The sequence below is a fragment of the Balaenoptera musculus genome, chromosome 2 (genome assembly GCF_009873245.2).
Source record: "Balaenoptera musculus isolate JJ_BM4_2016_0621 chromosome 2, mBalMus1.pri.v3, whole genome shotgun sequence".
NCBI classification, from domain to species: Eukaryota; Metazoa; Chordata; class Mammalia; order Artiodactyla; family Balaenopteridae; genus Balaenoptera; species Balaenoptera musculus.
In genome coordinates, this window is record NC_045786.1 from 162,774,175 (window position 1) to 162,801,252 (window position 27,078).

General features: G+C 38.5%; 1 protein-coding gene and 1 pseudogene across 1 annotated transcript in view; one reads left to right on the forward strand and one right to left on the reverse strand.

The window, feature by feature from the left end:
- Positions 1 to 27,078, reverse strand: part of RPS6KA5 (ribosomal protein S6 kinase A5) — a 185,993-nt gene that overhangs the window by 34,578 nt on the left and 124,337 nt on the right. Inside the window, 2 exon segments of the mRNA XM_036843627.1 lie at positions 8,682 to 8,785; positions 11,502 to 11,585. Of these exon segments, the coding sequence (XP_036699522.1) occupies positions 8,682 to 8,785; positions 11,502 to 11,585 (188 nt within the window).
- On the forward strand, positions 24,194 to 24,608 carry LOC118890585 (annotated as a pseudogene).

A 27,078-nucleotide genomic window follows, 5' to 3' on the forward strand; every position in this document is an offset into this window, starting at 1 on the left:
ATAGAAAGTATGCAGAGTTCAGGGGAGATCACAATAATTAAGGAATGGAAGAATTCAATGATCAGAAAAAGCCCTGGCTATTTAAGACATCTGGGGACAAGGTAATGATACATTTATCTGAATGGTGCATATTTTATAAAGAACAGACTATAAAAGATTTTACACCAGGAAAGACAATCAGAATGATTATCTTGAAAGGCAAAAGTAATGTGGGATAATTCAGCTATTACACTGTTAGTAAATTTCAAGAAAACAAAACAAAACAAAAAAACCATGGAATCATAGGTTAACACCAAGCTTTAAACAAAATTACTAACAACATGACAAAGTGAATAATTAATTGATTAAAGAGAAAGAATCCTATTTAAATTCTTGAGAAATCTGCTCTAGTTTTAAGATTTTAGACAATCTGATTCAGGCTCTCTTTCTCTTGCTAAAACCAGAATGCCAACTAATTGATCTAAAGGCAATAAAAGCAATTTAAATTTGAACATCTTTTGGTTCAGAATTTTCCTGCCATTATGATCAGCAATATACTGTCTCTCTACAGGCAGACCTGTGGTGGAATGGAAAACTGTAAAAAGAAGATTGCTTGTGTATGTGGAATCAGAAAGAGGGAATTAGAGGAGCCACTATTTAATGTTGTCAGGTTAAGTCTGCCCTTTCATTTGTCACCATGACAGGTGTGACCCTGCAAGGGCACCCGAATTCTCAAGACTATGGGCAAGGTTTCCTACAATTCTGAGGCATTTTCAAACTGTCAAAAAGCACATTTAAAATAAGCAAAGTCATGTTTAGAATTTTAATAATAGGCATGATTTAAATTTGATTTTAACAAGAAATATTTCTGATCACTTAGCTTCAAAATTAAATACGCTGTAATAGTGGGAAATTATTTACTTCCTAATATGTCCTGTAAAAGGTACATTCTAAAAAAATTTAGCAGTTTTATTGAAGTAAAATTGATGTATTATACAATAAACTCACCATATAAAGTGTACAACTTGATAAATTCTGACATATATATATATACACCTGTGAAACCATCCCCACAATCAAGATAATGGACATACCCAATGCCCTCCAAAGTTCCACTGTGTCCCTTTGTCATCTTTCCTGCCCTCCCCCCAATCAACTGTCCCTCAATCAATTCCCACACTTGAGCCAGTTTATATACCCACAACCTCTTGAATAAAGGGGATGGTGGGTCACCTTGAGGAAGGACCCTGAGAATTTGTACTGTTAATCTTCCCCCCAGCCTTCCCCAAAGGGACCCATGGCCTTTTACCAGAGTAACTGTACACTGGGGAAAGGAAATCATCAGACCTTTAGGGGACTACTGGTCACTGGTTCTGAATTGACACTAATTCCAGGAGACCCAAAACATTACTGTGGCCCATCAGCCAGAGTAGGGGCTTACGGAGGTCCAGTAATTAATGGAGTTTTAGCTCAGGTCCATCTCACAGTGGATTCGGCGGGTCCCTGACCCCATCCTGTGGTCAGCGTCCCAGGTCAAGAATGCATAATTGGAACAGAGATACCTGGCAGCTGGCAGAATCCCCACATTGGTTCCCTGACCTGTGGAGTGTAGGCAATTCTGGTGGGAAAGGCCAAGTGGAAGCCATTAGAACTGCCTCTACCTAGGAAAATAGTAAATCAAAAAGCAAGACCGCATTCCTGGGGGATTGCCGAGATTAGTGCCACCAGCAAGGACTTGAAAGATGCAGGATTGGTGATTCCCACCACATCCCCACTGAACTCGCCTACCTGGCCTGTGCAGAAGATGGACGGCTCTTGAAGAATGACAGTGCATTATTGTAAATTTAACCAGGTGGTGACTCCAATTACAGCTGCCGTACCAGTTGTGGTTTCATTGCGTAAGCAAATTAATACAAGCTCTGGTACCTGGAATGCAGCCGTTGATCTGGCGAATGCCTTCTTCTCCAGCCCTGTCCATAAGGCCCACCAAAAAGAGTTCCTTTCAGCTAGCAAGGCCAGCAACGTACCCTCACTGTCCTACCTCAGGGGTTATCCGTCCTCCAGCCCTGTGTCATTGTTCAGTTCACAAAGCTCTTGGTCGCCTTTCTTCTTCATAGATAATCACACTGGTCCATTACATTGATGACTTTATGCTGATTGGACCTGGTGAGCAAGAAGTAGCAACTACTCTACACTTATTGGTAAGACATTTGTGTGTCAGAGGGTGGGAAATAAATCTAAAATTCAGGGGCCTCTAGTGGATTTCTAGGAGTCCAGTGGTATAGGGCATATCAAGGTATCTCTTCCAAGGTGACGGATAAGCTGTTGCAGCTGGCGCCTCCTACCGAGGCACAGTGCCCAGCGGGCCTCGGGATTTGAGAGGCAACATATTCCTGATTTGGGTGTGTTACTCCGACCCATTTACCAAGTGACCCGAAAAGCTGCTGTTGAGTGGGGTCCAGAACAAGAGAAGGTTCTGCACCAGGTCCAGGCTGCTGTGCAAGCTGCTCTGCCACTTGGTTCCTCTGATCCAGCAGATCAGCGGTGCTGGAAGTGGCAGACAGGGATGCTGTTTGGAGACTCTGGCAGCTCATAGAGGTGAACTGAAGCACAGGCCCTTAGGATTTTGGAGCGAAACCCTGCCATCTTCTGAGGATAACGACTCCCCTTGGGAGAAACAGCTCTTCGTCTGCTACGTGGCCTTAGCAAAGACCGAACATTTAACTATGGGCCCCCAAGTTACACGCAACCTGAGATGCCCATTTATCTGATCCATCAAGCCGTAGAGTTGGGAGTGCACAGCAACGCTCCATCATCAAATGCAAGTGACATGCACAAGACTGGGCTGAGCAGGCGCTGAAGGCACAAATATGTACGTGAAGAAGTGGCCCAAATGCCCACGTCCCCGCTCCTGCCACACCGCCTTCTGTCTCCCAGCTGGCATCTGTGGCCTCATGGGGAGTCCCCTACCTTAGCTGATAGAGGAAGAGGAGGCTCAGGCTTGGTTTACAGACGGTTTTGCATGATATGCAAAGGTGCAAGCAAATCTTCCCGGTGGGCAGAACTTTGAGCAGTGCACCTAGTTGTTCATTTTGCTTGGAACATGCAATTTTATACTAATTAATGGGCTGTGGCCAATGGTTTGGCTGGATGGTCAGGGATTTGGAAGGAACATGATTGGAAAGCTGCTGACAAGGAAGTCTGGTTGACAAAGATATTTGGGGACGAAGGATGTGGACAGACCTCTCTGAATGGGCAAAAATGTGAAGACATTTGTGTCCTATGTGAATGCTCACCAAAGGGTGACCTGAGCAGAGGAGGATTTTAATAGTCAAATGGATAGGCTGATCTGTTTCGTGGATACCAATCCGCCTCTCTCCATTCACCCCTGTCATCACCCAGTGGGCTCATGAGCAAGGTGGCCATGGAGGCAGGGATGGAGCTTACGCATGGACTCAGCAACATGGATTTCTACTCACTAAGGCTGACCTGGCTTCAGCCACCACTGAGTGCCCAATCTGCCAGCAGTGGAGACCAATACTGCGTGCCCAATCTGCCAGCAGTGGAGACCAATACTGAGTGCCCAATCTGCCAGCAGTGGAGACCAATACTGCGTGCCCAATCTGCCAGCAGTGGAGACCAATACTGAGTGCCCAATCTGCCAGCAGTGGAGACCAATACTGAGTGCCCAATCTACCAGCAGTGGAGACCAATACTGAGTGCCCAATCTGCCAGCAGTGGAGACCAATACTGAGTGCCCAATCTGCCAGCAGTGGAGACCAATACTGAGTGCCCAATCTGCCAGCAGTGGAGACCAATACTGCGTGCCCAATCTGCCAGCAGTGGAGACCAATACTGCGTGCCCAATCTGCCAGCAGTGGAGACCAATACTGCGTGCCCAATCTGCCAGCAGTGGAGACCAATACTGCGTGCCCAATCTGCCAGCAGTGGAGACCAATACTGCGTGCCCAATCTGCCAGCAGTGGAGACCAATACTGAGTGCCCAATCTGCCAGCAGTGGAGACCAATACTGAGTGCCCAATCTGCCAGCAGTGGAGACCAATACTGAGTGCCCAATCTGCCAGCAGTGGAGACCAATACTGAGTGCCCAATCTGCCAGCAGTGGAGACCAATACTGCGTGCCCAATCTGCCAGCAGTGGAGACCAATACTGCGTGCCCAATCTGCCAGCAGTGGAGACCAATACTGCGTGCCCAATCTGCCAGCAGTGGAGACCAATACTGCGTGCCCAATCTGCCAGCAGTGGAGACCAATACTGCGTGCCCAATCTGCCAGCAGTGGAGACCAATACTGCGTGCCCAATCTGCCAGCAGTGGAGACCAATACTGCGTGCCCAATCTGCCAGCAGTGGAGACCAATACTGCGTGCCCAATCTGCCAGCAGTGGAGACCAATACTGCGTGCCCAATCTGCCAGCAGTGGAGACCAATACTGCGTGCCCAATCTGCCAGCAGTGGAGACCAATACTGCGTGCCCAATCTGCCAGCAGTGGAGACCAATACTGCGTGCCCAATCTGCCAGCAGTGGAGACCAATACTGCGTGCCCAATATGGCACCAGTTCCCAGGGTGATCAGCCAGCTACTGGTGGCAGGTTGATTACAGTGGATTGTTTGGCAGGTTGATTACAGTGGATTGTTTGGCAGGTTGATTACAGTGGATTGTTTGGCAGGTTGATTACAGTGGATTGTTTGGCAGGTTGATTACAGTGGATTGTTTGGCAGGTTGATTACAGTGGATTGTTTGGCAGGTTGATTACAGTGGATTGTTTGGCAGGTTGATTACAGTGGATTGTTTGGCAGGTTGATTACAGTGGATTGTTTACATTACAGAAGGGACAGAGTTTCACTCTAATTGGAAAAGGCACTTACTATGGATATGGATTGCTTTTCCTGCATGCAATATTTCTGCCAAAACTGCCAAAGTTCCTTACACACTGTCATGGTATTCCACACAGCACTGTTTCTGATCAAGGGACTCACTTCACAGCAAAAGAAGTGCAGCAATGGACCATGCTCATGGAATTCACTGGTCTTACCATGTTCCCCACCATTCTGAAGCTGGCTTGATATCATGGTGGAATGGTCTTTCGAAGACTCAGTTACAGTGCAAGCTAGGGCATCAAGGTTCTCCAGAAGGCTGAAATGCTCTGAATCAACATCCAATATATGGTGCTGTTTCTCCCATAGCCAGGATTCACGGGTCCAGAAATCAAGGGGTAGACATGGGAGTGGCACCACTTACTACTATCCGTAGTGACCCACTAGCAAAATTTTTGCTTTCTGTTTGCATGACTTTATGGTCTGCTAGCCTAAAGGTCTTAGTTCCAGGGGGAATAATGCTTCCTCCAAGACACAAAACAGTGATTCCATTGAACTGGAAATTAAGATTGCCACCCAGCCACTTTGGGTTGCTCAGGCCTCTGAATCAACAGGCAAAAGGAGTTGCGACACTGGCTGGGGTGAATGATCCTTACTATCAAGGGAAGTTGGACTACTATTCCACAATGGAAGTAAGGAAGACTATGTCTGGAGTACAGGAGATGCCTTAGAGGGTCTATGAGCATTACTAGAACCTGTGACGAAGGTCAATTGAAAACTACAACTCAATCTAGTCAGGACTATTAATGGCCCACATTCTTTGGGAATGAAGGTTTGGATCACCCCACGAGCTGAGGTACTTGTTGAGGGCAAAGGGAATACAAAGTAGGTAGTGGAAGAAGGCAGTTACAAAGACCAGCTATGACCCCGTAACCAGTTATAGAAATGAGGACGGTAACTGCCATGTGTATTTCCTCCTTATTTTGCTATGAATAAGTGTGTGTATAAATTATGTATTTGTTTCCTTTCCTCCCTTATTCCTTCATCATATCAGATAAGATGTGTTGACTTTATACCATGGTAGTTAAGTATTTTAAATTTATACCATAGTCTTTAAGTTATGGGATTTCAAGGAGAAGAGCGGATATCACTACACCACTCAAGGACTTTAGGTCCTCTTCTGGGGAAGGGGTTAGTGGGTTGTTGGGACAGCTGTATCATGTTAGGTGGAATGACCACCTTATTGTCTTTATTTGGAGATCAAGTACAGTTTAAGGAGATGCAAATGGCTGCCAAGGTGACAGGGGCTGGACTTGTAATGGTTAACTTCAAGTGTCACGTGACTGGGCCACAGGCTGAGATTAAACATTATTTCTGGGTGTGTCTGTGAGGGTGTTTCTGGATGAGATTAGCATTTGAATCCCCTCCCCAATGTGGGTGGGCACCAGCCAATCCCTTGGGGGCCTGAATAGAAAGAGAAGCGGAGGAAGGGAGGGTTCAGTCCCTTAACTGCCTGCCTGCTCAACCTGCAACACTGGTCTTCTCCCCTTGGGCTGGGATTTGCACCATGGGCTCCTCTGGATCGGAGGCCTTCGGACTTGAACTGGAATTGCACCACGGCTTCCCTGGGTCTCCAGCTTGCTGACGGCAGATCGTGGGACTTCTTAGCTGTCATAATTGTGTAAGCTGATTCCTTATAATAAATCTCCTTTTATATATATGTGTGTATATATCCTATTGGTTCTGTTTCCCTGGAGAACCCTAATATAGTCAGTCACTTTATTTTTAGCCATTCCAGGGAGTATACAGTGCTATCTCATTGTTGTTTGATTTGCATTTCCCTAAAGACTAATGATGTTGATCATCTTTTTATGTGCTCATTTGCCACCCACAGATCTTCTTTGGTGAACTGTCTGTTCAAATCTTTTGCCCCTTTTAAAAAATGGAGAGTTTTTTTTTTTTTCCTTGAGTTTTGAGAGTTCTTTATATATTCTGCATACCAGTCCTTTATCAGACATAATTTGTAATTTTACCCCAGTCTGTGCCTTGTCTTTCCATTCTCTTAACAGTTTCTTTCGAAGAGCAGAAGTATTTAATTTGGATGAAGTTCAATTTATCAATGTTTGCTTTTACAGATTGCACTTTTTGTGTCTTATCTAAGAAATTTTTGCCTAACCCAAGGTCACAAAGATTTTCCTTTATGTTTTCTTCCAGAAATTTTATAATTTTAGGTTTTACATTTAGCTCTATGATCCATTTAAAATTTTTCTATAGAGTGAAGTATTTATTGAAGTTCACTTTTTTCCATATGATAGCCAATTGTTGCAGAATGATTTGTTGAAAAACTATCTTTCCTCCACTAAGCTGACTCTGCACCTTTGTGTTAAAAAAAAAAAAAATCAGTTACCTATATCTGTGTGGTTCTATTTCTGGGCTCTCTATTCTATTTCACTGATGATTTGTCTATTTTGATACAAACACCACAGTGTCTTAATTGTTGCAGCTTGTAAGTCTTCAAATCAACTTTGGTCTACTTTTTCAAAGGTGATTTGGCTATTCTATGCATTTAGACCCAGGTCCTACGCATTTAGACCCAGGGAGTCAATTTCTACTAAAAAAAAAAAAAAAAAAGCCTGCTGGGATTCTAATTGTGCTGAATCTATAGATCAATTTGGAGAGAAATAACATCATAACTATACTGAGTAGTTCCCTCACACATGGCGCTTATCACTACTTAACTGAATAGTACTTGAGGGGTACCTTCGGCAAAGATCTGAACTTCACTCTCTGCAGCTTTCTCCTCTCCAACACTCTACCCTGCAAACTCCAGCTTCCCTGGCTTTCCTGGACTGTCATTTCCATCTCAGCTCCACTTGTGTTACCCCTCCCTGCACTGCAGCCTGGATACTCTCTCAAGGCAGTAAGCTGGGCAATCATAGGGCTCACCTCGTTTATTTCCCGTCTCTCAGGGTTCACTGTGCTTCATTGCTAGATGTTCAATGTCTTCCATACTGTGGTTTCATATATTTTGCCCACTTAAAAAACTGTTTCAGGCAGGAAAGTAAATCCGGTCCCTGTTATTCCATCTTGGTAAGAAGTGGAAGTCTCAATTTTTAATTTTTAATGTCAAATCTGTTCTCAAAGTTATAAAATTCAAGTAAAAACAGGACAAAAACATAACTAGTAATTAGTACAATGTTTTATCACACTTTGTTTATTTGTTCATTAACTCATTTCATTCCAAGAACATTCATTGAATTCTGCATGGTAAGCACTGTGCTGGCATCTAAGCATACAATGCTGAGGATCAAAGCCAGACAGGCCCCTGGCTCTCACAGAGCTTACAGTCTAGTGGGACAGACAGACATTAACCAAATAATTACAAACAAAAATCTAACACTGCAATTGTGATAACTGCTATGAAGGAAAGGAAAACAATGCTATGATAACCTACAAGAGGGTGATTTTATGGTATTTGTTTCTATTGAGCCTATATCCATGATTTGAAAAATATCACTACTGTTTCTTTAAGTTAAAGTCACAAAGAAATTCCATTATGTATACAATGGGAAAAAAGTATCCATCAAATAAACATTAGGTTAAGACGATATGCTAAGTACTTTGGAGCACACAAAAATTACGACACTATCTACGAAAATTAAGATCTAATTGGGCATATAAAATAATAAAGAAATATAAAGGTTATATATCTATATCCTACAGGAATATAATTGGAAATTTACCACTTACACATCGTTTTTGTCTACCCCATTAAAAAAGGTATTTTTTCTATCAGCCCAATTGCAGAAGTTTGATCAGTTCCTTTGAGAAAACAATACACTTATTTTATTTTGTTAGGTCTTACCTAGATATCTCAGCTTGGGAATTCTTCTCTCCATCAACAGTGAAAGGAGATGCTCCAGTTAGTAATTCATACATTAGAACACCTAAACTCCACCAGTCAACTGCCTATAAAACAACAGTAATTTCATTTTCTAGAATATTAACTAATTTTATTTTATAAAAAAGAAAAATGAACAAAATAAATCTATATATTTGACAATATTTTGACAAAAAGATTTTGTACACAGCTTCCTGTGCAAGGAGTATTAAATTAGCACATGCAAAAAAGACATTGAGAGGACAAATATTCAGGTATCCTCAGAACAGAATTTAAACATAGAGAAGTCAATCAAGTGTTTCTATTGCTAAAAGTGTTTCAATTATTTCCTAAACTAGTAATGATTTTACTTAGGTTAATTAAAAAAATTTTTTTTTTAAATTAAAGTATGGTTGACTTACAATGTTATGTTAATTTCTGCTATACAGCAAAGTGATTCAGATATATATATATATATAATTTTTTTATATTCTTCTCTATTTGGTTTATCACAGGATATTAAATATAGTTCCCTGTGCTATACAGTAGGACCTTGTTGTTTATCCATTCTATATATAACAATTTGCATCTGCTAACCCCAAACTCCCAATCCATCCTTCCCTACGCCCCAAAAAATTTTTTAAATTTTAAATAAGTTTTTAAAATTTTAAGTAAGGAAAATCTTTGGACTTATGATAGGGGGAAAAACGTACCCATCAGCATTTTTATTAACTATTCAGCTCCAATAAATATGAAATTTCTTAAAGCCAAAGAACGAAAATGAAAAAAATCCCATCAAAAGATGTTATTTTTTCATAACCACCTATATCAATTCCTCTTATGGAACCAATCACATAAATCTAGCAGTCTTCACTTTCTGGGAGGTATGGAAAGACTGAAAATAATATAAAATAAAATGTGATCTATGTTGGAAAACAATTTATAAAAGCAGTTACCTGAACTGAGAGCATAGCAAATTATACAGAATTTAAAGAATCTTGATATATTGAAAATTAGTTTCTTTACAATTAGGCAAATCAAGATTTCAATAATTGTTGGATATATGAGCTTACACCAATGAGAAATTAACTGGTGCTAAAATTTTAAACTCTCTGCTTCCAAATTTCAGAGCCAAGATTTCAGAGAGATGATGTAAAGTTTGTGAGCCTAGAGTTATTTTAAAGAAAATACATAACAATAACATATAAACTAAATCAGTAATTCAATTCTTTTATTTATACAAGCAGCTTTACTGCCATCTGAGTCAGGACCCTTACAACGTTGGATCTGAACCATGCTCGTAAATTAATACAGATCTATAATCAGATTCCTAGTCACGGACTGAAACCAATACCACACAAACTTGAAGAACTCCTAAGGGCTCGTAAATGCACGATTAGTCGTTAGCAAGGAGACCACCGATTCTCCACTGTTAAGATATTCCTACTGGGGACTTCCCTGGTGGTCCAGTGGTGAAGAATCCGCCTTCCAATGCAGGGGACGCGGGTTCAAATCCCTGGTCGGGGAACTAAGATCCCACATGCCACAGGGCAACTAAGCCCATGTGCCACAACTACTGAGCTCACATGCTGCAAACTACAGAGCCCATGCGCTCTGGAGCCTGTGCCACAACTAGAGAGAGAAAAAAAAAACCCACACGCCACAACTAGAGAGAAGCCTGTGCGCCACAATGAAGAGCCCGCGCCGCAACAAATGATCCCACATGCCTCAGCGAAGATCCCGCATGCCACAACTAAGACCCGACGCAGCAAAAAAAAAAAAAAGATATTCCTACTGTATATGTGAGATTTTGAAAGGGGATGAGGAAGATGGGGAGATGAGGAGCAAAATAATAGTCAGAATTCCTTATTTGGAGAACGTTATTAATAAAGCAAAAGTGTTAAGAAAGAACTGAACAAATCTGTACCCTTTAATACAGGAAGAAAAAATATGTGACCTAGATTTTATAACTACTTAGAAAGCCTCATCTACAATCTTCATTTTGCACATACAAAGGGAAGTGAGGAGGGAAAAAACTGAGTTTTTTAGAAGGCTTAGGAAAACAAACTTAGACTATCCTGAATGCAGAATTGTTTTCTTTCTCCAAGGATTGTCACAATGGTTTTTTCTGTTGAAGAGGTAATCAACAACGTTTCCAATATCACTACAAAGTTAAAAGCAGAAATTGAGAATAAGAAAATATGAGAGACTCCCTTTTTAAGGATCTCTTACAAAGCAAATTGTCGACTGAAGGTGAAATAGTTTCCATATGTTTTTCTAGCAAAAATCAATAATGCCAATAAGCACTGTCCATAGTCATTCAGCATGACTCCAATGGGGACAATGTGCATTGTTTATGCATTCATGACACCTCTGCATTGTACTGTGGCCCAGGTGTGTTCTAAAAGGCCAGGTCACATGCAACAGACAAAGGGTGATTTCTGTTTTAAACAGGGTTACAACGGATGCTTTGCTCAAGACATGATACTTTTAACGGAAATAAAATAAAAATTATTATTTGAAGAATTAGTCGATTTTGAGATTTCCTTTAACAAGAGTATTATTCTATAAAACAAAATATTATCCTCATCAACAAAACCTGAAAAAAGGGAAATCTAGAATGTCCTAACCTTTCCATTATCTTTTTCCTCCAAAGACTAGATATCATAATATGTTCGTGTATACAAAGCAAAGGAAAGGTAAAAAAATGAAGATAACACCAAAAAGAGGGCCTAAGTTATTAACTAGGATTCTTAATATACATTTTATAGAGATATATCAGGAAGTGTCAAAAATAGAACATACCTTGTCATGTCCTGAATCTCCCCCTCTGACAATATCTGGTGCCATGTATTCAATAGTTCCACAAAAGGAATATGCTCTTTCAGCCTTAAACAAACAATCAAACAAAGAAAAAGGGATTTGATTTTAAGCTCGTATGACAAGTGACAAGAAGAGACAGTTAATACTACATGGCAGTGTTGAGATACACCACAGTAGCAAAGTAGTGGTAGAAGCTACTTGACAGACCTTCTTCTCACCAGGACAGACCTATATATACACACCTATACAGTATGAGGTAAATGGGTAAACTTTTTAAGCCCTGAAACTCTACTATCATCCATCTGTCCGTCCGTCCAACCATCCATCCAACCATCCATCCATCCATTAATGAATCCACTCATTCGCTCTTCTTTTTTTCTGTGTGTGTATATATTTCAATCACTGACTTCTTTAACTGTTCTTGTAAGTGCAAATAGTCCTAGTAGTGTGAATGACTTTATTTCCAGATCGGCAAGATTGGGAAAACATTGGGAAACCTGAAGGAGAAAGGAAGATCAAATACTAAGAAGGGAAACAGGGAACCCAAAGATGAAAAAGGATGAAAAGAATTTTTCCAATCTTACCATCATGTTTAAGTTTGGCACTGCCGATGGTGGGTTTAAGTGATGATGAGCAGAACTGTCTTTTAAAAAAAATACTGCCTCTTAAAGACAGTTGTTTCTCTTTTGTAGAACTTTAAAAAGGGCTAATTTAATATACCAGCCTAAAAATTAATCTTAAAAAATTAAGTAATTAAAAAAATGACCAACTGTGTCATATCTCAATGTAATAAGGAGAAAAAAATATATGAATTGTTATGCAGATAAATTAAATAGGGGAAAAATAATTCTTCTTTAACAATGTACATTCATACGGCTATATCTAAAATTTTAAAGGCACTTTGGTGCCATTAAAATATTTTACAAAACTATTTTAGGGGCTTCCCTGGTGGCGCAGTGGTTGAGAATCCGCCTGCCAATGCAGGGGACATGGGTTCAAGCCCTGGTCTGGGAAGATCCCACATGCCACAGAGCGGCTAGGCCTGTAAGCCACAACTACTGAGCCTGCACATCTGGAGCCTGTGCTCCGCAACAAGAGAGGCCGCGATAGTGAGAGGCCCGCGCACCGCGATGAAGAGTGACCCCCCACTTGCTGCAAGTAGAGAAAGCCCTCGCACAGAAACGAAGACCCAACACAGCCAAAAATAAATAAATTAATAAATAAAAATTAAAATGGAGATTTCTTTAAAAAAAAAAAAAACTATTTTAGAGGAAGCTTTTCAATTTACACTTTATTCTTCTTCTACCAGCAAGGTTTCAAGAAAAATAAGCATTCTTTTTATTCACCAGCTTTAAACATAAAGAACACTACCCTAGCAATGTTATAGAAGTGGTAGAAGGCCCTAGTTTTATTGGCTGAAAGTTCAGCCCAGAGATAATGAATGTAATGAATTTATTTAAACCCTGTGATAACAAATGTATTAAAACTACTTAATTATGATATATACAGCTCAATAATTTTACAAAAATATATAATTTTATATAAAGAAAAATAAAATTAATATGGTTTATGACTCACTTCTTTCTTTTTATGTACTATATATATTGAAAGATTACTATTCCCCTAGAAACTAAAAGAAATAATCCAGTTATGCTTAGATCTGCAGAAAATTTTCTTTCTTGTTACCTGGCAGAATAATCTCATTGAACAGCTATGATAAACTATATATCAAATGTCATTATCTCTCTGCTTCATCACTTCAGTACCAAATGCTAATTTTGTATCAAACTACTGGAACGATTAAGGCTAAATAAAATTGATTTCATATAAATTTGCATTTAAAAGTAATGAATAATTTTAAACATTTTGTTAGACATGTTTAGATTGAAAAAAATATGTGAATGCTTAGGAAGCATTCATTTCTTCACTGAATTATTAAAAAAGAAATACTCCAAAATTACTTTTTAGTGGGATGGGGGGAGTGGGAGGGAGGCTCCAGAGGGAGGGGATATATGTATACATATAGCTGCTTCACTTTGTTCTACAGCAGAAACTAACACAAATTGTAAAGCAATTATACTCCAATAAAAAAAAGTATATATATCAAAAACAAAACAAAACAAACAAAAAAGAATGTGTATGAAGTAAAGCCTGGTCATAGTTTGAAAATCTAAAAAAAAAAAATTCCCAAGCTTCATAAAACTAAATATGTAGGTGTTTTTAGTTAATACACTATTTATTATGCAATAGCCCTTTATAGGATATTAAGCAAAAATCATTATATAGCTGACATAAAGAAACACAAAAAAATTGCTAAGTCATAGTATTTATCATTTGATCTCATCTTTCTTTGTGAACTCCAGTCAACTGTTTTAGTTAAAATTAATTAATTTATTGAAGTATAGTTGATTCACAATGTTTCAGGTATACAGCAAAGTGATTTGGTTATACATATATACATATGTATATTCTTTTTTAGGTTCTTTTCCATTATAATGGTTATTACAAGATATTGAATATAGATCCCTGTGCTATATAGTAGGTCCTTGTAGTTTATCTATTTGACGTACAGTAGTATGTATCTGTTAACCCCAACTTCCAAATTTATCCCTCCTCCCCCTTTCCCCTTTGGTAACCATAAGTTTCTTTTCTATGTCTGTGTCATTTGATCTCATCTTAAAAGATATCTTTAAAACATATCCTAAATCAAGTTTAGATATATTGAAAGAAAATAAAAATAATTCTCCAAAATGGTTTATGAGTAAAAAGATTGCAAATTTTGATTTATTGCTTCTCTAGATTTTTATTTATTTAGAAAACTAGACTTTTTAGTACATATAAATTTTCATTTCTATTTATAGGCATATCTGTGTTACAAGCCACTTTGGAATAATGCACATTTTCTTTTAAGTATGCGATAATGATTAAATTTTACAACTTGAAAGTCATGAAAATCCACACTCTCTTCTTCAAAATACTAGATATTCATAAGTTTAGTGTAAAACCAGTAAGAAACATATGGATCTTATTGATTACTGTGGGAAAGATCTGATAGTCACCACCGCTTTCCATGTCTCTTTTTTTTCTTTATCTGACAATGAGAACTATGCAACGATGCAGTTCAGTTCTCCATTGTCTTGACATACAGGAAGCTCAGAACCACATTAAGTCCTCAAAGATATTTCTTCTACCTTCTCCGTGTGATTTCTGAGCTTTTTTAAAATTCACTTTAGCTTCTCTGTTTTTTGGGGGGGAGGAGGGAGGGACGTAGGTAGTGTCTACATTAATAAATAATTAAGAGATAATTATTTATTTTATAAAAATTCCAAGAGAGAGCAAAATTAAGCTTAAGTGTTGGGAAGTTCCAATCCCTGAGGAATAATAGTAAACAAAGACAAAGTATTTCTTAAGTCTCTCTGTTATTTTAAAACATTGCCATTTTAGCCTCTTGCAATTCTGTATATGCTTCTTCTTCCTCTGCCCCAAATGGAAGTGTTACTCCCTCCGAATTCTAACTTTTAGTGTGTCAGTCTCAATTTTCTAAGAGTTTATCTTCTATTGTAAAAAATAGCCCCAATTTTAACTTTTGAATTTGTGTTTATCTGCCTAGGAAGATGCATGTTATCTAGAGCAGTGGTCCCCAACCTTTTTGGCACCAGGGACCGATTTCGTGGAAGACAATTTTTCCATGGACCAGGGAAAGGGGGGGAATGGGGGGATGGTTTAGGCAGCAATGCAAGCAATGGGGAGCGATGGGGAGCGGCAGATGAAGTTTTGCTCACTCGCCACTCACCTCCTGCCGTGTGGCCCAATTCCTAACAGGCAGCGGACAGGTACCCGTCAGCGGCCCGGGGGTTGGGGACCACTGATGTAGAATGTATGCAGAATGCCTTTCAAATAATTGTACCCAGAAGACAAACTGATGAAGTATGATAGGGGAAGGTCTCTGGTGGGGACAAAAAAGATTTCAAGGTAATATGTTATGAACTATGATATAAAAAGGCTAGGATAGCATAGCTAAACTCTATTATGATTATTATTTATTAAAAATTAATATTTTTCTCAAGGAGACAGGCAATCAGCCAATTTTGCAGTTAAGTCCATAGTATTTTATAAGCAACATTACTTATTAAACACCACAGTGTTAAAAGATTGTGAAGGAGAATTTACTTGAATGTGAAAATAGTAAAAGCAGTGTGTGCACCATCCTGGCACATAATACGGAGTATTCTTGTGTTTAAGTATCAGCTGATCAAGGAGGCTTCACTGTGCCTTAGAGAGAAAGATCAGGTAACACTGGACAAAAAACTGGTTTCCTTCTAAGGAAGAATCCAAATAGGAACTCAACTGCCAAACCCTCAGGCATTACTCAATAAACACGAGATTAAATCATGCCTAGCTTTTATTTGCCAATGTTTTATCTTGATCTTATCTGCTTATGATATATAGATTAATTTGTGAGTTAAATGTAAAATTACCAAAGAAATTTTTATTCCCCCATTCTGTATTTTTTCCCATCTCTATTTTGACAAATCTCACAACAAATATCCAAATGTTGGATTTTTAAGAAGAAATATTGCATTGCTAATCATCCAAGTCTATGCTCACAAGACAGAAAGGGGAATCCCTAGGTGCCAGCCACAAAGAGGATGCTGAAAACCAGAGGTACCCATAGGACCTGGGCCGCGGCAGCACAAAGGAAAGGAAGGGAAGTTGTTTCAGATCCTAGCAATCCAGAAGCTTGAATTTCAATACTTTTATAAGAACAAAAGATGAGGCCCTCGGCTCTAAAGAGGCGGACTGGAATTACTACTCTTGTGTAAACCTTGGAATCTAAGAAAGCTGAACCCTCAGTGAAAGCAAAGTCTAGAAAAAATAAATTCACCCAGTAGCCCAGGTTTGTTTCTGTCTGAGCCCTAGATTTAAAAACAAACAAATAAATGTTCCTCTTGTGGAATCAAATCCCTAGGCTTGTGGCTCTTGTAGATTTGGGACCTAAATTTACTCTTTCCTCCATAGTATGGGAAAGTGAGAAAATCTGGTCCAACATGGTGACACTCTGGAACATATGACAGAACTAGAGAAATTCCCACTACTTAGCTGCCTCAGGATTCACACAGATAAAGCACTGAAGTCTCAAAATTACAAATTAGTGAACTATACTGTGCAAACAAAACAGAAGAATTACTTGAAATACTAGAAGAGCAATCTAGAAAAGGCCTAGTATGTTGTAAAAGATGAAAGACATAAAGGAAAATATCCATAAAACAATATAGCAGCATAGAAAAGACTAGAATGATATGAAAGAGAATACAATAGAACTGTATAAATGAAAAAATACAATAAAAATAGGCAGACTAAACAGACTAGACACAACTAAAGAGAATCTGTGAAGTATACGACATATTTGAGAAAATTATCCTGAATGTTGCGAGAGTCCCAAGCAGACTAAATAAAAATATATCCATGGGTAGCAAATTTCTATTTTTTAACTTGAGTGGTGGTTATAAGAGTGTTTGCTTTATAGTAATAACTCACTAAGCCATATTTTCATTTTGTTTTTGTGTTTTATTTTACAATAAAAAGATACCAAAGACAAAAACCTAGTCCATTCCTAGGTATGTTCATATCCAGCTAAATTATCACTGAATATGCAAGGCAAAATAAAGGCATTTTAAGACAAAGAGTTTACTATTCATTGATCCTTGTTTAAAAAGACATCTAGGGGCTTCCCTGGTGGCGCAGTGGTTGAGAATCTGCCTGCCAATGCAGGGGACACGGGTTAGAGCCCTGGTCTGGGAAGATCCCACATGCCACGGAGCAGCTGGGCCCGTGAGTCACAATTACTGAGCCTGCGCGTCTGGAGCCTGTGCTCCGCAACAAGAGAGGCCGCGATAGTGAGAGGCCCGCGCACCGCGAGGAAGAGTGGCCCCCACTTGCCACAACTAGGGAAAGCCCTCGCACAGAAACAAAGACCCAACACAGCCATAAATAAATAAATAAAATAAATTAAAAAAAGAAAAATTCATTGTTAAAAAAAAAAAGACATATAAAGGATGCACTTCAGAAATAAACTGAACTCACAAGAAAAGAGTAAGATGTAAAAAGCAGTAGTGAGCAGAGAAAACAGGTAAACATGTGAGAAAATCTAAACAAGGTTTGAATTTATAAAATGAAAATAATAATTACACAATAATCAATCTGGGAAATATAACACAAGATGGGACTAAAATAATAAGTAACAGTAACATATAAAATGAGATGGATAACTGAAGCTAAAACATTCTAATGTTCTTGTAGTGGTCATGACAATCATAGACATAATTGTTAATTTTAGACTCTGTTAAGTCGGTATACAGGCACACCTCGTTTTATTGTGCTTTGCTTTTTTTTTTTAAATTTATTTATTTATGGCTATGTTGGGTCTTCATTTCTGTGCGAGGGCTTTCTCTAGTTGTGGCAAGCGGGGGCCACTCTTCATCGCAGTGCGCGGGCCTCTCACTATCGCGGCCTCTCTTGTTGCGGAGCACAGGCTCCAGATGCGCAGGCTCAGTAATTGTGGCTCACGGGCCCAGCTGCTCCGCGGCATGTGGGATCTTCCCAGACCAGGGCTCGAACCCGTGTCCCCTGCATTGGCAGGCAGATTCTCAACCACTGTGCCACCAGGGAAGCCCTGTGCTTTGCTTTATTGTGTGTTTATCTGTGTTTCGCAGATATTGTGCTTTTCACAAATTGAAGATTGTGGCAACCCTGTGACAAGCAAGTCTATTGGCACCATTTTTTCCAACAGCATTTGCTCACTTCTTGTCTCTGTGTTATAGTTTGGTAATTCTCGCAGTATTTCCAACTTTTTCATTATTATTATATTTGTTGTGCTAACCTGTGATCAGTAATCTTTGATGTTACTATTGTTATTGTTTTGGGGTGCCATGAACTGGGCCCATATAAGACAGCAAACTTAAATCGATAAATGTTGTATGTGATCTGACACCAACTGGCTGTTCCCCCATCTCTCTCCCTTTCCTCGGGCTCTCCTATTCCCTGAGACACAACAGTATTGAAATTAGGCCAATTAATAACCCTACAATGACCCTTAAGTGTTCAAGTGAAAGGAAGAGTCACACAGCTCTCACTTTAAATCAAAAACTAAAAATGACTAAGCTTAGAGAGGAAGGCATGTCAAAAGCCAAGAAGGCCAAAAGGTAGGTCTCTTGCACCAAACAGTTAGCCAAATTGTGAATGCAAAGGAAAAGTTCTTGAAGGAAATTAAAAGTGCTGCTCCAGTGAACACATGAATGATAAGAAAGCGAGATAGCCTTATTACTGATATGGAGAAAGTTTTAGTAGTCTGGATAGATCAAACCAGCTACAACGTTCTCTCAAGTCAAAGCCTAATCCAGAGCAAGGCCCTAACTCTCTTCAATTCTATGAAGTCCTGAAAGAGACGAGGAAGCTGCAAAAGTGAAACTAGCAAAGGTTGGCTCAGGAGGTTTAAGGAAAGCTGTCTCCATAACATAAAAGTGCAAGGTGAAGCAGCAAGTGCTGACACAAAAGTTGCAGCAAGGTATCCAGAAGATCTAGCTAAGATAATTAATGAAGGTGGCTACACTAAACAACAGATTTTCAGTGTAGACAAAACAGCCTTCTATGGGAAGAAGATGCCACCTAGGACTTTCCTAGCTAGAGAGGAGAAGTCAGTGCCTGGCATCAAAGCTTCAAAGGATAGGCTGACTCTCTTGTTAGGGGCTAATGCATTTGATGACTTTAAGTTGAAGCCAGTGCTCATTTACCATTCTGAAAATCCTAGGACCATTAAGTATTATGCTAAATCTACTCTGCCTGTGCTCTTTAAATGAAACAACAAAGCCTAGATGACAGCACATCTGCTTATGACATGGTTTATAGAATATTTTAAGCCTACTGTTTTAAGATCTACTGCTCAGAAAATAAGATTCCTTTCAAAATATTACTGCTCATTGACCATGCACCTTGTCACCCAACAGCTCTGATGGAGATGTACAATGAGATTAATGTTATTTTCATGCCTGCTAACACAGCATACATTCTGCAGCCCATGGATCAAGGAGTAATTTCAACTTTGAAGTCTTATTATTTAAGAAATACATTTAAGGCTATAGGTGCCATAGACAAGTGATTCCTTTGATGGATCTGGGCAAAGTAAACTGAAAATTTTCTGGAAAGGATCCACCATTCTAGATGCCATTGAGAACATCTGTGATTCATGGGAAGCAGTTAAAATACCAACATTAACAGGAGTTTGAAAAAAGTTGATTCCAACTCTCCTGGGGGACTTTGAGGGGTTCAAGACTTCAGTGGAGGAAGTATCTGCAGATATGGTAGAAAAAGTAAAAGAATTGGAATTAGAAGTGGAGCCTGAAGATGTGACTGAATTGCTGCAATTTTATGATAATATTTTAACAGATGGTGAGCTGCTTCTTAGGGATGAGCAAAGAAAGTGGTTTCTTGAGATGAAATCTACTCTTGGTGAAGATGCTGTGAATATTGTTGAAATGACAATAAAGGATTTAGAATGTTACATAAATTTAGTTTATCAAGCAGTGTCAGGATTTAAGAGGTTTCCAGTTTTGAAAGTTCTATTCTGGGTAAAATGCTACCAGACAGCATTGCATGCTACAGAGAAATCATCTGTAAAAGGAAGAGTCAACTGATGAGACAAACTTCGCTGTTGTCTTATTTTAAGAAATGGCCACAGTGAGGTCAGCGTTCAGCAGCCACCACACTGATCAGTCAGCAGCCACCAACATCGAGGCAAGATCCTCCACCAGCTAAAGGATTATGATTCACTGAAGGCTCAGGTGGTGGTTAGCATTTTTAGCAATAAAGTATTTTTAAATTAAGGTGTGTACTTTTTAAAAGACATAATGCTATTTATAGCATACTTAATAGACTGCAGTTTAGCATAGACATAACCTTTACATGCACTGGGAAACCAAAAAGTTCATGTGACTTGCTTTATTGTGGTGGTCTGAAACTGAACCCACAATAACTCCAAGGTATGCCTGCATAAGTTAAAAATTTCAGGGTAATAACCACTCAAAGAACAGATATAGAATATATATAACTTCTAGACAACTGGGAAAATGAAATAAAGAAATCTTAATCATTTAAATAGAAGAGAGGAAAGAAGGGGAAAAAAGCAAAGAGAAATGATGATAAAGAGAAACACACAGCAAGATAAGAGAAATAAATAAAACTATATCAGCAGTCATAATATACAGATTTAACTCACCAGTTAAAAGATAGACACTCTCTGGATCAAAAACAAAATCCAGTTATATGTTATTTACAAAAGGCACACCTAAAACATAATGACAAAGAAATATTGAAAGTAAAGAGATGGAAAAAGATATATCAGACCAGCATTAACCAACAGAAAGCTGGAATATCTTTATTAATAGCAGGAAAATGAACTTTAAGGCAAAAAAAAATTATTAAAATTAGGCAGGGTCACTACATAATAATGAAAGGAACATTTCACTAGAAAATAACACTATTCCAAGACTAACACAATCAAAAAGTTTTGAAGAGCCTTAAACCACATAAAGCAAAAATGGTGAGATTTCCAAGAAGAAACGGACAAATCCGCAATCATAGTGGGCACTTTAACATATCTCTTTTACAACTGACTGATCAAGCAGGAAAATAATTGGTGAAGCTATGGAAGATATGCATGATGTTCACGAAAATATATAAAATTTGATATCTAACAGTTAGAGAATGACTATACAGTCTTTTCAAGTATTCATGGCACATTTACAAAAATTAACCAAATAATAGGTCACAAAGCAAATCTCAAAAACCACAGAAATAAAACCATATATGTTTTCTTGTCCAAACAGTAAAACTAAAACTCATTTACAAAAAGATAGCTCAAAAATCCTATATACATGAAAACTTAAGAACCCATTTCTAAATAATTCATGGCCCAAGGTAAAAAACCACAATAAATAACAGTAAAAATGCTATATATTATAACTTGCGAGATACATCTAAAGCTGTTCTTAGAAATTCAGTTTTATTAAAAAAAGAGTGATTAAATATTAGTGAGCTGGATGTCCAACTCAAAAGTTTAATAAAAGAATACAAAAGAAACTAACAGAAAGTAAAAGGAATGAAGTAATAAAGGAAGATCATCAAAGAAATAGAAAAATTGAGAGGCTTGATAAAAGCTGTTTCTGGAAAAAGACTAATAAAATGGACAAATCTCTAGCAAATTGAGCAAGAAAAGAGGAGGAAAGTTACACATCAGTAATATTAGTCATTTAAAAGGAAACATTACTGCAGTTACAATACAGATTAAAAACTAAAGCACTTCTATGAATAATATGATGCCAAAGAATTTAAAAACAAAAATATAACATTTTCTATAAAAACATAACTTACCAACATTGACTCAAGAAAAAATTGAAAACCTGAATATAACTGTAAATATTTTTAAAAAATTAAATCAGTATTTGAAAAGCCACTCATATGCACCTAGAAGGGAAAAAAAAAGAAAAAAATACACCCTCATAGCTAGAAGTGCATTCAGAAGAAACCTTCAGAGGAACTGTCTATCCTATATAAACTATTCCAAATTACTTTCATGATGTTAGTATAATCATGATGTCAAAATCAGACAAATACAATATTAGAAAGGAAAATTACAGGTCAACTTAGACAATAAAATCTTAAATAAAATATTAGCAAACAAAATCCAGCAATATATTAAAAATATATGTCACAGAAAGTAAAGTTTATTCCAAGAATTGAAAGATGGTTTAACATTGAAAAAGAACAAAACCTATTAACGTAACTCACACCACTAGGTGATTAAAGAAAAAACCATAAGAATTTCCTTATATCAATATACTAAGAATATAATTTATCTATCAAAAACCTAGAGCAGATACCATACTAAATGGTTAAAACCTAAAACACATGGCCTTAAAGTAAAAAGCAAGGATATATACATATAAAACTTAGTAGACAGAGCAACAAAACAAAACCAAACCACACATCCCCAAACACACACAAAATAAAAAGTATGAGAATCAAAAAGATACAAAGCCATCATTACTTACAAATAGTAGTTCTGATTTTTCTTTTAATATAGTAATCTACATAAAAAATCCAAGTGAATCTGCAAATTAGTGGAACTAATATGAATTCACCAATATTGCTATGTACAAGATCAACAACATTCCTATGCTTTGCCAAGAAAAACAGATATTCTAATTTTTGTCAATAGGAACAAAATAAGTTAATAGAAATAAATCTAATAATATATGTATAAATCATTACAAAAATTAGAAAATATTATTGAAAGACATAAAAGACAAGGAAATAAATGGGAAAATATGAATATTTATGCAAATTTGTGTTGTTAGATTCAATACCCAAAGATCACAGTTTTCTCCAAATTAATTTATAAATTCAATACACACTGAGGAACAAAAGACCAAGAATAGCAAACACAGTGAAGAGGCAGGAGGAAGGTCAGGGGAAGTAAGGAGAGAATGACAGGATAAGAGTGAAGAGGGGAAAGATCTCACCTTTCCAGATTAAAGACATACCGTAAAGCTATGGCCCTTTAGATTTTTCAGTTTTGACTCAGGGAGAGGCAAGCAGACAAATAGAACTGAATGAAGAGCCTAGAAATAGACTCACAAGCATGCATAGGAATTTGGCATATGACAAAGCTGCTTTTCAAATCAGTAGGGAAGGGATTAACTGACTATTCAATGAATAGTTCAGTCAACTGGGTTATCTATATAAAAAGAGAAAAAAATAAGATCCCCACCTCGCACATATATATAAATTAATTCCTAATAAATTAAAGATTTCAATATGCTAATTTCAAAAAGAAAACAAAAGAGAATATCTTAGTTCATTGAGACAGGAATGGATTTCATTTTAAAAGATTCAAAGAAATCAACAACTTAACTTTACACCTCAAGGAACTAGAAAAAGAAGAATAAACTAAACCAAAGGTTAGCAGAAGGAAAGAAATGATAAAGATTGAAGCAGAAATAAATGAAACAGAAAACAGAAGAACAACAGAAAAAAATTAGCAAAACTTAGATTTTTGAAAAGATAAACAAAACTGACAAACTCTTGGCTAGATTAAGAAAAAGAGAGAGAAGATTCAACTAAAATCAGAAATTAAAGAGAAGACCTTACAAGAAACTAAATTATACCCCAATAAATTGAATGATTTAGAATGGATAAATTCCTAGAAACATACAATCTACCAGGACTGAATCATGAATAGAAAATTTGAACAGACCCATAATCAGTAAGGACACTGAATTAGTAATCAAAAATCTCCCAACAAAGAAAAGGCCAGGACCAGATGGCTTACTGGACATTCTTAAAAAACATTTAAAGAAGTAGTAGGACCATTCCTCCTCAAACTTTCCCTAAAAAACTGAAGAGAACACTTCCAAACTAATTTTATGAGACCAACATTACCCTGATACCAAAGCCAGGGAAAGATACTACAAGAAAAGAAAATTACAGCCCAGTATCCTTGATGAACACTGATGTAAAAGCCCTCAGCAAAATGCTAGCAAACTGGGGGCGGGCTCCAGCGCGGGAGTCCATGTGGGCGCCGGCGCCGTGGGGAGCAGCACGGGGCAGCGGGGGGCGCCATGGCAGAGCTGCAGCAGCTCCGGATGTAGAAGGCGGTGGACTCTGGTGAAGAGTCTGGAGAGAGAACATCCGGAAGATTCAGGGCCTCATGTTCCGGTGCCGCACCAGCTGCTGTGAGGACAGCCAGGCGTCCATGCAGCAAGTGCACCAGTGCATTGAGCACTGCCATGCACCTCTGGCTCAAGCCCAGGCCACGGTGACCAGCGAGTTGGAGAAGTTCCAGGACCACCTGGCCGGGTGCACTATGCATGGCAACGACAAAGCCAAAGATTCAATAGATGCGGGGAGTAAAGAGCTTCAGGTGAAGCGGCAGCTGGAGAGTTGCGTGACCAAGTGTGTGTGGATGACCACATGAATCTCACCCCAACCATGACCAAGAAGATGAAGGAGTCTCTCTCATCCACTGGGAAATAGATGTCTGCTATTGGCCACCGGGGCTGAAGGCAGGAATGTATTTAAAAAGAGGAATGGGGATTTGGGTTTTCTAAGGAAAAGTTTATGAATGAGGAAATTAAGGATGGCAGCAAGTTTAAGGCCTATGTCACTTGCCTCTGGACACTGGTTCCTTTGTGTTTGAATCCTAGAAAATGAAAAAACCTGGTGCTAAAATTTGGGTCAGAGATAGCACAGGAGAGTTTTTGTGAGCCTGAATTTCATGTGGCCAGGGCTTATCCTGGCAACAGGGAGCCTCCCTTGTACCAAACCAGAGCCCTCCAAGGTACCAGATTCTCTTAGTACACAGATACCAACAGGCTGGCAGGTTCATCTGACCTGCTTATGATCTGGTGGAGTGTGAGGAGAGGTGTTTCTATTTGTTGCCAACCTCCTGTTTGCCAGAAGGATCACTACAACATTTTCCATAAACTGGAAATAAAACAAAATCCAGGAGGTCACTAATTTAGAAGGGGAAAGGGGGCTTCTGGGGATTTGTTTTGCTTGGTTTTGTTTTATATACAAGGGCATGAAGCTACTTTAAAGATGTAGAGTTGGGAGAGGTAGTTTGGATAAAAACTTTGGAAGGGTCCTTTCTGGCCATCAAGATGTGGAAGCACATTTCTTAAAATTCTCACACATTACATCTTTCAGCCTGGAGACCCTGCAAAAATATAAGAAGCGCTATCACACTGGTAGGGGAACCAAACCTTCCCTCTAACTGGCAGCCATGATGAGCCCTGAGGCTGTCTGCAGCAGAGTCAGCCGAGTGACAAGACAATGTTGCAGTAACACTCACCCTTGAAGGGAAAGGGGATTTTGACTGTGCTATATGCTAGTATTCAGGAATGAACAGTGAAAGGGAATGTTAGCTGCTTAATTAAGAGAGTTATGAAATACTGGCTTTGGAAAAATCTGGTTTTCATAAAACAAAATAGAACGAAAGCCTAAACCCAGTATTGCTTACTTTGCCCCCTGTAATAACAGAGCTCTGTTGAAACAATCCCTTGGCAACACGAAGGTCAGAGGAGAAAAAGAAAGCAACTCAGGGGCAAGCTGTGACTCCTTTAGAGCAAAAAACAGGACAGCCCTTCGTTACCAAATACCACTTTTGCGACATGCGTTGGTCTTGCCCCAGTTCTGGCACCTTATCGTTTTATCAAGGACCTCATTGTGTTTTTACCAACTTATTACTTGAAATGATAATATAGCCTGTCTGTTTGCTATTTCAAGACTGTGATATATTTTTCTAGTGGTTTGGTTTTAAACATAAATAAGACTTAATTTTTCTTCCAAAAAAAAAATGCTAGCAAACTGAATTCAACAGCACATAAAAAGGATTATACACCATGACCAAATGAGATCTTGGAATGAAAGAATGGTTCAAGATTCAAAAAATCAATCAATGTAATACACCACATTAACAGAACGAAGGACAAAAACCACATGATCATCTCAACTGATACAGCAAAAGCATTTGACAAAATTCAATACCTTTTCATGATTAAAAAAAGCACTTAACAACAAGCTAGGAATAGAATGAAACTACCTCAACATAACAAAACCATGTATGAAAAGCCCACAGCAAACATCGTACTCAATGGTGAAAAACTGAAAGCTTTCCTCTCAGATGAGTAACAAGGTAAGGATGCTCCCTCTCACCATTGCTATTCAACATAGCACTGAATGTCCTACCCAGAGCAGTTAGGCAAGAAAAAGAAAGAAAAGACATCCAAATTGGAAAGGAAGAAGTAAAACTATGTCTGCTTGCAGATAATATGATCTTATATATAAAAAACCCTAAAGATTTCACACACAAAAAACCCGTTAGGACTAATAAGAGAAGCAGCAATATTACAGGATACAAAATCAACATACAAAAATTAGTTATGGGACTTCCCTGGTGGCGCGGTGGTTAAGAATCTGCCTGCCAATGCAGGGGTCACGGGTTCGAGCCCTGGTCCAGGAGGATCCCACATGCTGCGGAGCAACTAAGCCCGTGCACCACAACTACTGAACCTGCGCTCTAGAGCCCTCGAGCCACAGCTACTGAGTCCGCGTGCCACAACTACTGAAGCCTGCATGCCTAGAGCCCATGCTCTGCAACAAGAGAAGCCACCAAAATGAGACGCACATGCACCGCAACGAAGAGTAGCCCCCGCTCACCGCAACTAGAGAAAGCCCGTGCGCAGCAACGAAGACCCAATGCAGCCAAAAATAAATAAATAAAATAAATTAATTAAAAAAAATTAGTTATGTTTCTATACACTAACAATGAACAATACCAAAAGGAAATGAAGGGGGAAAATCCCATTTAAAATAAGCATCAAAAATAATAAAATACTTATAAGTTAACTTGACCAAGGGGTCAAAAGACTTGGACAATTAAAATTACAAAATATTGTGAAAGAAATTTAAAAAGACACAAATAAATGGAAAGACACCCCATGCT